The 13,532-nt window shown below is 46.6% G+C and overlaps 1 protein-coding gene across 2 annotated transcripts in view; it reads right to left on the bottom strand.

Moving 5' to 3' along the window:
- Nucleotides 1-3,734: 3,734 nt before the first annotated feature.
- Nucleotides 3,735-13,532, bottom strand: part of IHO1 (interactor of HORMAD1 1) — a 65,730-nt gene continuing 55,932 nt past the window's right edge. For both annotated transcript variants that reach the window (XM_033207154.1, XM_033207162.1), the window contains exons 7-8: nucleotides 5,981-6,084; nucleotides 3,735-5,341 (exon numbers count right to left, since the gene is read on the bottom strand). In XM_033207154.1, coding sequence (XP_033063045.1) covers nucleotides 4,178-5,341; nucleotides 5,981-6,084 — 1,268 coding nt within the window. In that variant the 3' untranslated portion in view covers nucleotides 3,735-4,177. The remainder of the gene's footprint in view (nucleotides 5,342-5,980; nucleotides 6,085-13,532) is intronic.

The raw sequence follows: 13,532 nt of genomic DNA, 5'->3' as shown, positions 1-13,532 counted from the left end.
GCTGTGACACCCTTGCCAAACCTGGCAGGAACATAGTAGTTAATTTTATTTTTTTTTGAGACGGAGTCTCGCTCTGTTGCCCAGGCTGGAGTGCAGTGGTGTGATCTTGGCTCACTGCAACCTCCGCCTCCTGGGTTCATGCCGTTCTCCCGCCCCAGCCTCCTGAGTAGCTGGGATTACAGGCACCCGCCACCATGCCCGGCTAATTTTTTGTATTTTTAGTACAGATGGGGTTTCACCGTGTTAGCCAGGATGATCTTGATCTCCTGACCTCGTGATCCACCCACCTCGGCCTCCCAAAGTGCTGGGATTACAGGCATGAGTCACTGCACACGGCCTAATTTTTTTTTTTTTAAACCTTAGGAATAAATTAAGAAACGATATCTTTTTCTGACGATCCCCAGAGACAGGCAGTGTAATTTTAATTAACCCAGTCTTATTAGGAGATAAGTTTACTCTTCATTCTACAGAGACACTTAACTCATGGAACACTGAGTCACTCTGACCCTTGACTTCATTACACAAAATGAAATACTTCTGAAGAAATACAGAATTTCTTAACTCATAGCAGGATCAAAGAACAAAGGGTCCTGCTTTCGCATTTCAAAATTGGACACAGTTCTCAAAAAGGCCACAAATACTTATGGAGTCTCAACTCTAAATTAAAATGACTAATCATTAAACTGTTCAACTTAGAGTAATAAAAGATGTCTAGATACAGACCCCTCTGGCCTATAGTCAGTCTGGGAAGGGTTAGAAAGAACCAACCCTTTGTGTGGCTGGGCTCCTTCCATATCTTCCTTGCACAAGCAATGAAACCCAGCAGGGAAAGCAGTGGAGCTGGCAGAAGGCAGAGTGAGAAGACATCCAGTGAGGACTGAAGGGAGAGGAAAGGCCAGGGCAGCCTCAGGTACAGCTCATGCCTTAACTTCCTTGGCCTCAGAGAGGGTTGCTCTGATTGCCTGTGGCTCCCTACAGACCACAGGAGGCCCTTGGTCTGGAAATGAGAGTGAGAACAGTTTAGGCTGGTGTCTGGCAGCCCTGCCATAGGTGTCCCAGGAAAATTCAACTCCTCCATATTGAGATTTTGATGGGACACACATCCCTGAAAATAATGTAAAAAATAAGAAACAAGAACCATTGCTTTCTACAGTGGTCCACTCAGTGGCCCCAATGTTATTTACTGTACTGGCTTGGAAATGGGCAAATTCTGGAAACTATCCATCCCATGAGGATTTTCCCCTTCATATAATACAGGAAAGGGAAAAACCAGTTTGAATGGGTTGTGTTTAATCAAAATCATCTTGTGAGAGCCTTAGGAACTAAAAAGATGGTATGTATCTGATTTTCATGTTTTTTTTTTTTTTTTTTGAGACAGAGTCTCACTCTGTCACCCAGGCCAGAGTGCAGTGGCATGATCTCGGCTCACTGCAACATTTAACTCCCGGGTTCAAGTGATTCTTCTGCCTCAGCCTCCAGAATAGCTGGGACTACAGGTGCGTGCCACCATGCCCAGCTAATTTTTGTATTTATTTATGTTTTTTGAGACGGGAGTCTTGCTCTGTCGCCCAGGCTGGAGTGCAGTGGCACAATCTTGGCTCACTGCAAGCTCTGCCTCCCGGGTTCACGCCATTCTCCTGCCTCAGCCTCCCGAGTAGCTGGGACTACAGGTGCCCGCCACCATGCCCGGCTAATTTTTTTGTATTTTTAGTAGAGACGGGGTTTCACCGTGTTAACCAAGATGGTCTTGATCTCCTGATCTCGTGATCCGCCTGCCTCGGCCTCCCAAAGTGCTGGGATTACAGGCATGAGCCACCGTGCCCGGCCTAATTTTTGTATTTTTAGTAGAGATGGGGTGTCACCATATTGGCCAGGCAGGTCTCGAACTCCTGACCTCGTGATCCACCCGCCTCGACCTCCCAAAGTGCTGGGATTACAGGCGGGCGCCCTGATCTTCTCTCCCCTCTCCCCTCTCCCTTCTCCCCTCTCCCTCCTGTCTTCTTCCTTTTCCCTTCCCTTCTCCCTTCCTTTCCTTTTCCTCTTTCATTTTGAGATGGAGTCTTGCTTGTTCTGTTGCCCAGGATGGAATGCAGCAGCGCGATCTCGGCCCACTGCAAACTCCTCCTCCCCCTCTCGGGTTCTTGCCATTCTCCTGCCTCAGCCTCCTGGGTAGCTGGGACTACAGGCACTTGCCACCACGCCTGCCTAATTTTTTTTTTTTTTTTGTATTTTTAGTAGAGACAGGGTTTCACTGTGTTAGCCAGGATGGTCTCAATCTTCTGACCTCGTGATCCACCCGCCTCGGCCTCCCAAAGTGCTGGGATTACAGGCGTGAGCCACCACTCCTGGTCCCTGATTTTTCATTTTTAAGAGACAGGGTCTTGGTCTGTCACTCAGAGGGGAGGTACAGTGGCACAATCATAGCTCACTGTAACCTCAAACTCCTGGGCTCAAGTGATCCTCCCATCTCAGCCTTCCAAGTAGCTGAGATCACAGGTGCATGCTGCCACGTCCAGCTAATTTGTTTTTTTGTTTGTTTGTTTTTGTTTTGTAGAGATGGGGTCTCACAGGCTGGGCGCAGTGGCTCACGTCTGTAATCCCAGCACTTTGGGAGGCTGAAGCGGGCGGATCACCTGAGGTTGGGAGTTCAAGACCAGCCTGACAAATACAGGGAAACCCCATCTCTACTAAATATACAAAATTAGCCGGGTGTGGTGGCGCATGCCTGTAATCCCAGCTACTCGGGAGGCTGAGGCAGGAGAATCGCTTGAACCCGGGAGGTGGAGGTTGCAGTGAGCCGAGATCGCGTCATTGCACTCCAGCATGGGTAACGAGAGTGAAACTCCTTCTTAAAAAAAAAAAAAAAAGAGATGGGGTCTCACCATGTTGTCCAGGTTAGTCTTGAGCTCCTGGCCTCAAGCAATCCTGCCTCAGCCTCCCCAAGTACTAGGATTACAAGTGTGAACCACTGTGCCTGGCTTCTATTTTATTTCATAAGTAAACTTAAAAAATTAAACTGGGACATCAGTTTGATAAACTTGAAGGAAAAAATAGGCCAGGCGCAGTGGCTCAAGCCTGTAATCCCAGCATTTTGTGAGGCTGAGGCAGGCGGATCATGAGGTCAGGAGTTCGAGACCAGCCTGGCCAACATGGTTAAACCCCATCTCTACTACTAGAAATACAAAAATTAGCTGGGTGTGGTGGTGGGTGCCTGTAATCCCAGCTACTTGGGAGGCTGAGGCAGGAGAATTGCTTGAACCTGGGAGGCAGAGGTTGCAGTGAACTGAGATCACACCATTGCACTCTAGCCTGGGTGACAGAGCAATATTCCGTCTTGGGGGAAAAAAAAGAAAAAAAATATATATGCTTTTAAATGTTTTATTTCTGATAACAAAAAATACATATGTGTTGCAAAAATTCAAAAAACTTCAGCAAGATATAAAAGGAAAGCCAAAGTCCCATATAAGCCCACTGCTCTTCAGAAATAATACAAGGTCTACAATATTACTAGTTTTAAGAAAGTGCTTGAAAAACAGGACAAGGGAAAAAGCACCCAGGAAGAAAAATGGCTTGTGAGCAGTGATGCTCTGGACATTTGCTAGTGTATGTCACCTCTTTCACTGTCAGGCTTATCATTTTCTGTGTTCACAAGAAGATTTAGGGTGTCCTGTAATATGTCTACTGATCAAAAAATGCAAACTGACAGCGTAAGTGGCTAAATATAAAGAAAAAAATCCTGAGGCCTGAAAATGTATTGGTCATGTGTAGGGAATATTTTAAAGACCCAAAAATGTTGTTTGGAGTCATGCTGCCACAGCAAGTTTTATGAGAGCCCTTCTGCTACATAGTATTCCATAAGGAGGCCTGCCCGCCTTTCGCCAAGTACAGGCACCCTGCTCCAGATGCACCACCACCACCACCAGGCTGCTGCCTCAGCTCTCATCACCATTTTCACATTTCATTCCAACAAGTAAGGATGCACTTAATCCTTGTCATGGGCAGCGCCTGGTACCCAGAGTGCTGGACCTTCCCTCCCCTCGTGCCCATTGACCCCACCTCAGCAGGGCTTCTGACTCTAGGGTACTTGGCAGGCTTCAGGGACTTTCTGCTCTTGGCCAGCCCAAATGTCCTGCGATTTGTCTTTCTAGCTGAGACCAATAAATTAATTGTGGGCTGGTCAGAAGCCATCATCATCACTGCTATCAAAACCCAGGTCATAGAGCAAATTCTTTCCTGCCTCCTTGCATAGAGGGGTCTCTGAACATCCAAGATTGAGGTCACTGAACCAGCTCATCTGGTGGTCCCCCTGGGAACTGCTGGAAAGTAGCCTGTTGTCTTGGGAAGAGCATCTGCTGAACTGCAAGAGTCTTCCCTGCACTGCCCTTGCTGTCTTATTGGGCATGACTGTTCCTCCCAGAATAGGGCAGACTGGTTTTCTGGGGCTCCTGGGATATTGCAGATGCAGAGGCTGAGCATCGGGTTCCTGCTGCCCCAGGAAGGGCCTTTGTGGGACAGAAATTGCAGGCTGAGGACTCTGATATTTGGAATTGAATTTACAGGTCTGGTTTGGGATTTGTTTTTGCTTCCTGGCTAGGAGCCTGCCTCTGTGGGCCCTGTGGGCCTTCCTGGGCTGCTGCTTCTTGTCTTTCCCCTGCATTTCTTCAGTCCCATCCTTCTGTTTAGTCACCAAATGTTCACATGGGTCACACAAAAACATACTTTGGGCTTGATATTTTTGGCAGGCATTCTTAATGCTGGTTGAAAAGTTGTTTATCTCCAGTGATGTGAGCTGTGAGGCTCCTTGGGAAACCAGGTCCCTGTCACTAGGAATCTTATGGCCTTGGATGCTGGAACCACAGTTCTTGGCACCTGTTTTAATAACAGCCCAGTTCTTGCAGTTAGTCTGCACTGCCTTGTCCTTTACATGCCTATTTCTTTCATGGGACCCAAATGCTGGCAGTGCAGCCTCTTCTTGGAGAGCATCATTCTTTGCTCCTTCACCCCAGGCACCAAATTCTCCAGGTTGTAGGGAACCCATACCAGGATTCCATGCAGCAGGGAAGGCCTGGGCCTGCCATAAAACTGGCTTCTCAAAGGTGTATTTTTCCTGCCCGGTGAGATTGAGGCTCTGGGCCAAAGGTGGCGACGTCTGAGAAGCGCTGTCTTTTACATGCCCAGGTACTGGAGGCACTGAGATCAATCTCTTCAGCTCTGCTAGGACACTAGGCACATTCAGCTGGCCTAGCTGCTCACACAGCTGCTGGAATTCCTGACTCTGCTGAGCAACTAAAACTTCAAGGTGCTTCAGGTTGGACTTCATTTCTATAAACTCTGCTTGTCTCTGGGGAGAGAGGCAGTGAGAAAGACAGTGATGGACAGTGCAAGTCAGAAAGCACAATAAACATGAGAACAGACCACTGGATGTGACCGCAGAACCACGGCTTGCTCCCTGTAGGAAACCTCCCAGGGTAAGCAAAACTACACTCTGGAGTTGAACCCTTGGGGCCCACATCATGTCAAGGAACCTTGGGAAAGGAAGCTAGCTTATATGCTGGCCCCTTTCCAAGTGGCCTGTGCTGGCCTCTGGTCTTAGCTGAAAATATGCAACTTTAAAGGTTTCTCAGCCGGGTATGGTGGCTCACGCCTGCAATCCCCAGCACTTTGGGAGGCTGAGGCAGGTGGATCATGAGGTCAAGAGATTGAGACCATCCTGGCCAACATGGTGAAAAACTCCGTCTCTACTAAAAATACAAAAATTAGCCAGGCGTGGTGGTGCGCACCTATAAGTCCCAGCTACTCGGGAGGCTGAGGCAGAAGAATTGCTCGAACACGGGAGGTGAAAGTTGCACTGAGCCAAGATCGTGCCACTGCACGACAAAGCAAGACTCTGTCTCAAAAAAAAAAAAAAAAAAAAGTTTCTCTCTGGATCTGGTTACAAAGCCCAAAACACACTTGGAAAGAGGTTGGGGTTTACACTTACAGCTTCAGATCTTTTCTTCATCTCAAGGATGGCCTGCTCCATGTTGCCTTTGTCCTGGACTGCCTCGAACACCAGGTCATTCTGAACCTGCACAGTCTCTTGTACTAAATACAAAACAATGACAGTTTACCTCCTGAAGACTATGTATGCATCTGCCCAAACCACAGAACCACAGCAGTGAAAAGGGAGGAGCTGGATGCAGACCAGAGTGGTTCCTCCAGGTTCTCTTTCCCTCCCTCCTTGACAAGATCCTGGCTAGAGCAGACCTAACCTCAGCACCTGCTGGGGACTCTTGAGAATGGGGACTCTGAGACAACAGCACAAACCTCTGTGGCCTTCCTTCTTGGCCCTGTCATCAGAGTGATCTTTGTAGAATGTAGTTATCATCATGCACCCTCTGAAACCTTCATTGAAACATTTTTTTCTTTTTTTTTTTTTGAGACGGAGACTAGCTCTGTCACCTGGACTGGAGCGCAGTGACACGATCTTGGTTCACTGCAACCTCCACCTCCCAGGTTTGAGCGATTCTCCTGCCTCAACTCCTGAGTAGCTGGGATTACACGTGTGTGCCACCACACCCGGCTAATTTTTGTATTTTTAGTAGAGATGGGGTTTCACCATGTTGGCCAGGCTGGTCTTGAACTCCTGACCGCAGGTGGTCTGCCCGCCTCAACCTCCCAAAGTGTTGGGATTACAGGCGTGAGCCACTGTGCCCAGCCCATTGAAACTTTCAGTGGCACCCCACTGGCCACTGAACAAATCTAAATCTTTAAATTGGCTAACAAGATCTGGGCTCACTTCCCTTTACCCATTTGTCCTCCTCCACATCTCTGGACTCTGTTTTCTCTCTCACCACTGGCCTTCGTACAAAGTCTTCCCTTAGCTTCAAGTACCCTGCTTCTGTCCCTGTCATCCCCCCGACCCACCAATCGCCACCTTAGTCCAGCTAATTCCTATTCTTCCTTCTACTTTCAGCAGTAACCTCCTCAGAAAATACCATTTCCACTCGGTTAGGGTGTTGCTTCTCTCTGCTGGTAGCACCGTGTATGTGCCCTACTATCATTTATTGCCCTCCATTTATTTATCCCATACTTAACACTTGGACCCAAATAGACTTGGGGACCTAGGTGCTAACTACATCAGGACTGATACTGATTTCCCTCTTTTACACAGTGAGATTCTGCACACACACACACACACACACATTTAATGACACAAATTGTGTTGCAATTTATTGCCATCCTCTTGCTAGACTACAGATCATATGAAGATGCTTTTATATTTATTCAATGAATGTTTAATGAGCATATACTATGTGCCAGGCACTATGGATATAATAGTTATCAAGACAGATAAAGCTAGCCAGGCGTGGTGGCTCACGCCTGTAATCCCAGCACTTCAGGAGGCCGAGGCGGGCAGATCACCTGAGGTCAGGAGTTTGAAGCTAGCCTAGCCAACATGGTGAAATCCTGTCTCTACTAAAAATAGAAAAATGAGCCAGGCATGGTGGCAGGTGCCTGTAGTCCCAGCTACTCGGTTGGCTGAGGCACGAGAATTGCTTGAACCTGGGAGGCAGAGGTTGCAGTGAGTTGAGATCCCGCCATTGCACTCCAGCCTAGGTGACAGAGCGAGACTTCATCTAAAAAAAAAAAAAAAAAAAAAAGACAAATAAAGCCCTCTTGAAATTGCAATCTTAGGGAAAACAGGTAGTTAATGACTAATTATACAAATAAATTATACAAATAACTATAAATGTAATAACTGCTCTAAAGGAAAAGTATATTGTGCTTGAGACCATGTAACATGTAGACTTAGTCACTCTCAGGGGTAAGATTTCCCTAAGAAACTGTTATTTAGCTGAATTATCATAAAACTGTAAGGGAAAGAATATTACCAACAGAAGAAAGAGCATGTTCCAAACAGGAATTGAGATCAGCATGGCTGAAACATGGTGAGCAAGGGGTCCAGGAGCAGGCCACAGCTGAGGGGAGGCAGGTCACAGCTACACAGAGGGGTGTATGGGCCATGGCAAGATTGGTGGGCTTCATTCTTTTTTCTTTTTTTTTTAATTTGAGATACAATCTGATTGTCACCTAGCTGGAGTGCAGTGGCATGATCTCAGCTCACTGCAACCTCTGCCCCCAGGTTCAAGAAGTTCTCCAGCCTCAGCCTCCGGAGTAGCTAGGATTACAGGCATGCACTACCATGCCCAGCTATTAATTGTATTTTAATAGAGACGGGGTTTTGCCATGTTGCCCAGGCTGGTCTCGACCTCCTGACCTCAGGTGATCCACCTGCTTCAGCCTCCCAAAGTGCTGGGATTACAGGCATGAGCCACCATGCCTGGCCGAGATATACACCTTTATCTGAAAGTTTATTGTCAGACACTGTGCTAGGAGCATGGGAAACAATTTTGAACAAAACTGTCTACCTACATGAATTTTTTTTTTTTTTTTTGAGACTGAGTCTCCTTCTGTTGTGAGGCTGGAGTGCAGTAGCACAATCTCGGCTCACTGCAACCTCTGCCCCCAGGTTCAAGCAATTCTCCTGCCTCAGCCTCCCAAGTAGCTGGGACTTTAGGTGCGTGCCACCACGTCCAGCTAATTTTTGTATTTTTAGTAGAGCCAGCATTCACCATGTTGGCCAGGATGATCTTGATCTCTTGACCCCACGATCCACCGGCTTCGGCCTCCCAAAGTGCTGAGATTACAGGCATGAACCACCACACTCAGCTGAATTCTACAGTCTAGAAGAGGGAAAAAATAATAAACAGGCTGGCCGGACGCGGTGTCTCAAGCCTGTAATCCCAGCACTTTGGGAGGCCGAGACGGGCGGATCACTAGGTCAAGACCATCCTGGCTAACATGGTGAAACCCCGTCTCTACAAAAAAAATACAAAAAACTAGCTGGGCGTGGTGGTGGGCGCCTGTAGTCCCAGCTACTCGGGAGGCTGAGGCGGGAGAATGGTGTAAACCCGGGAGGCAGAGCTTGCAGTGAGCTGAGATCCGGCCACTGCACTCCAGCCTGGGCGACAGAGCGAGACTGTGTCTCAAAAATAAATAAATAAATAATAATAATAATAAACAGGCTGGGCACAGTGGCTCACACCTATAATCCCAGCACTTTGGGAAGCCACTGAGGTGGGAGGATTGCTTGGGCCCAGGAGTTCTAGACCAGCCTGGGCAACATAGTGAGATCCTGTCTCTATAAAATGAAAAATAAAAATTAGCTAGATGGGGTGGTATGTGTCTGTGGTCCTAGCTACTCGGGACGCTGAGGCGGGAGAATTGCTTGATCCCCCAGGAGGTCAAGGCTACAGTCAGCTGTGATTGTGCCACTGCACTCCAGCTTTGACGACAAAGTGAGACCCTATCTCAAAAATAAAAAAAAGAAAGAAGAAAGCAGTAAGACATGGTACATTTATGTTATGTGTATTTTACCACAATTTTTTTATTGTACTTTATGTTCTAGGGTACATGTGCACAACGTGCAGGTTTGTTACATATGTATACAGGTGCCATGTTGGTGTGCTGCACCCATTAACTCGTCATTTACATTAGCTACATCACCTAATGCTATACCTCCCTCCTCCCCCCACCCCACAACAGGCCTTGGTGTGTGATGTTCCCCTTTCTGTGTTCAAGTGTTCTCATTGTTCAATTACCACAATTTTTAAAAAGTGGGTCCAGGGCTGCGCCACCCCACTGGCAATGCTGGTTGCCTTCTGCAAACTGCATATGCCTCACTCCCTCAGTGTGTAAATTAACAAACACTAATGAGTAACAACAGAAAATGGCATGAAAACAGTAGAAATCAGCAATTTTGCACAGGAAGTTTTGGGAAATGTTTACTGTAGTCTCCCTACAGTTCGGAAAAAAATTGAACAAACAAGATGAATTTGGTGGCAGGGCGTGTGACTCATGCCTGTAATCTCAGCACTTTGGGAGGCCGTGGAGGGTAGACCACCTGAGGTCGGGAGTTCAAGACCAGCCTGACCAACATGGAGAAACCCTGCCTCTACTAAAAATATAAAATTAGCCAGGTGGCACATGCCTGTAATCCCAGCTACTCGGGAGCCTGAGGCAGGAGAATCTCTTGAACCTGTGAGGCGGAGGTTCCAGTGAGCTGAGATTACGCCATCACACTCTAGCCTGGGCAACAAGAATGAAACTCCATCACAAAAAAAAAAAAAAAAAAAAAAAAAAAAAGATGAATTTGGTGCTTTGAAAAGTGTGAAAGCTGCTAAAGAACTCTATTCTCAGATAGCAGAAGTAACCAAAATTAATGAAGCTCTTGCAGAACATACTGGACTTGTAAACAAATCTTCTTATGAAGATCAAGGTGACACTAAGTAACCCTTCAGAACCACATGAACTAATGAGTGAAGAAGTATACAAAAACTAAGTAGGGGCCGGGTGCGGTGGCTCACGCCTGTAATCCTAGCACTTTGGGAGGCCAAGGCGGGTGGATCACAAGGTCAGGAGATCGAGACCACGGTGAGACCCTGTCTCTACTAAAAATACAAAAAATTAGCCGGGCGCAGTTGCGGGCACCTGTAGTCCCAGCTACTGGGGAGAATGAGGCAGGAGAATGGCGGGAACCCGGGAGGCGGAGCTTGCAGTGAGCCGAGATCGGGCCACTGCACTCCAGCCTGGGCGACAGAGCGAGACTCTGTCTCAAAAAAAAAAAAAAAAAAACTAAGTAGGAAGGGCACAGTGGCTCACGCCTGTAATCCCAGCACTTTGGGTGGCCGAGGCGGGCAGATCAGCTGAGATCGGGAGTTCGAGAACAGCCTGACCAACATGGAGAAATCCCGTCTCTACTAAAAATATAAAAATTACCCATGCGTGGTGTCGCACGCCTGTAGTCCCAGCTACTCAGGAGGCTGAGGCAGGAGAATCACTTGAACCTGGGAGGCAGAGGTTGCGGTGAGCCAAGATCACGCCATTGCACTCCAGCCTGGGCAACAAAAGCAAAACTCCATCTCAAAAAAATAATAATAATAAAATAAGGCCGAGCGCAGTAGTTTATGCCAGTAATCGCAGCACCTTGGGAGGCCGAAGCTGGCGGATCACAAAGTCTGGAGATTGAGACCTTCCTGGCCAACATGGTGAACCCTGTCTCTAGTAAAAATACAAAAATTAGCTGGGCATGGTGACACACGCCTGTAGTCCCAGCTACTCGGGAGACTGAGGCAGGAGAAACACTTGAACCTGGGACGTAGAGGTTGCAGTGAGCCGAGATTGGGCCACTACACTCCAGCCTGGTGACAGAGAGAGACTCCATCTCAAAACAAAAAATTAGCCAGGCATGGTGGCATGTGCCTGTAGTCCCAGCTACTCGGGAGGCTGAAACAGGAGAACCACTTGAACCTGGTAAGGGCAGGTTGCAGTGAGCTGAGATGGCACCACTGCACTCCAGCCTGGGTGACAGAGCGAGAGACTGTCTCAAAACAAACCAACCAACCAACAAACAAAAACTAAGTAAAATATATTGAGAAGTGAAAATGAAACCCCTAAACTAACATGAAACAATTTAATCCAGCATAGTTATTTTCATTTTTTTTTTTTTTTAGTTTTTTGAGACAGAGTCTCGCTCTGTCACCCAGGCTGGAGTGCAGTGGCGCAATCTCGGCTCACTGCAACCTCCGCCTCCAGGGTTCAAGTGATTCTCCTGCCTCAGCCTCCTGAGTAGCTGGGATTACAGGCACGTGCCACCACGCCCGGCTAATTTTTGTATTTGCAGTAGAGACAGGGTTTCACCATGTTGGTCAGGCTGGTCTCGTACTCCTGACCTTGTGATCTGCCCACCTCGGCCTCCCAAAGTGCTGGGATTACAGGCATTAGCCACCGTCTCTGGCCCAAATAATTTTTTAGAAGGCAAATTTTCCCATATTTCTCACCACAGGTGCAAGTTCAATTCCATGTGTCAATCAATTAGAAAGAGGCTATTTACTTAGGTATTGGATTTCTGCTCCTAAACTCAATTAGTCAAATATTCTTCAGACATCCATGTAGATATTTATAGTAGAGACCAAATGTAATTATCCTTCCATAGAGAAGTTCCTAAATAGTAATGTTTCTTAGCAACAGTAGACATTACCGACCCTCACAAAAGCAGAGCATGAGAAAGGCAAGCAAAGTGTTTGATTCTGGATTAAGTGCTCAGAAAACATCCATCTGAGGTCCCATACGTTCACTTCTTGTCCCCAGGGCAACGTATGTTTGGTGTCTTCTCTTTTATAAGAGCTTTTGTATCAGACTCATTACTTTCAAAGTCTATCCATATTTTTTCTTTTAAATAATTTAGTTATGAAAATAACTGAAAACCATAAAAGTATAAAAAGGCATACAATGAAAAAATGATTGAATCTCTCCTCTGCAGACCTTGGTCTTCCTGGATTTAACATTATCACTGGTTTCTGGAATTTTACATTAATACGTGTGCATATCTATATATACATTATAGGTCCTGTGTTTGTATGTGTATGTGTGTCTAGAAGAGTATTCTTCTTTGCTTTGACTATAAACATTAGATAATTTTAGCTTTTATGTAAAAATGCCATTTAAGGCCGGGCGCGGTGGCTCAAGCCTGTAATCCCAGCACTTTGGGAGGCCGAGACGGGCGGATCACGAGGTCAGGAGATCGAGACCATCCTGGTTAACACTGTGAAACCCCGTCTCTACTAAAAAATACAAAAAACTAGCTGGGCGAGGTGGCGGGCGCCTGTAGTCCCAGCTACTCGGAGGCTGAGGCAGGAGAATGGCGTGAACCCGGGAGGCGGAGCTTGCAGTGAGCTGAGATCCGGCCACTGCACTCCAGCCCCGGCGACAGAGTGAGACTCCGTCTCAAAAAAAAAAAAAAAAAAGCCATTTAAAATCCATTTCCATATTCTGGACAACATCTGTTTTCCTGTTAAGATGATTTTTAAACAATTTGTTTTTATTTAGCAAAATTTGACAAGGCCTCAATTGAGATGAGATCAGATTGTGATGCAACTTAGAAATGAATGCTTTTCCCCAGATGGCCAGTGATTTTCCTTTTACTCTGTAGTTTTATTCTCCCTCAGGTGCTGATAAGAGCCTAAGGAAAGATCTGGCAGCCTCCTTGTATAAGATAAGACCTCCTCCAACTTTTTTAGGGATACTCTTCCCAATTTTCACTGGCTGGTCACACTTACTGACAAGATGTATCCTGGAGCATGTGAAGAGCACCTTTTTGTTGTTTTAATTTAACAATGAACAGATATTTCCATTCTACCATATTCATATAGATGGATCTCTCTCTTCTTAACAATTATATCTATTTTGCTTAGAAAGGCTTCTCACATTCTAAAATTATAAAAATGTTGTCCATTTGGTTGGCCAGGTGTGGTGGTTCATGCCTATAATCCCAGCACTTTGGGAGGCTGAGGCAGACAGATCACAAGGTCAAGAGTTTGAGACCATCCTGGCCAAAATGGTGAAACCGTATCTACTAAAAATGTAAAAATTAGCAGAGCGTGGTAGTGCATGCCTGTAGTCCAGGCTACTTGAGAGGCTGAGGCAGGAGA

This window comes from Trachypithecus francoisi, unplaced genomic scaffold, assembly GCF_009764315.1.
Source record: "Trachypithecus francoisi isolate TF-2019V2 unplaced genomic scaffold, Tfra_2.0 Lachesis_group0, whole genome shotgun sequence".
Classification (NCBI taxonomy): domain Eukaryota; kingdom Metazoa; phylum Chordata; class Mammalia; order Primates; family Cercopithecidae; genus Trachypithecus; species Trachypithecus francoisi.
Note: the sequence above shows the minus strand (reverse complement) of the source record. Positions and strands in the feature narration are given on the sequence as shown.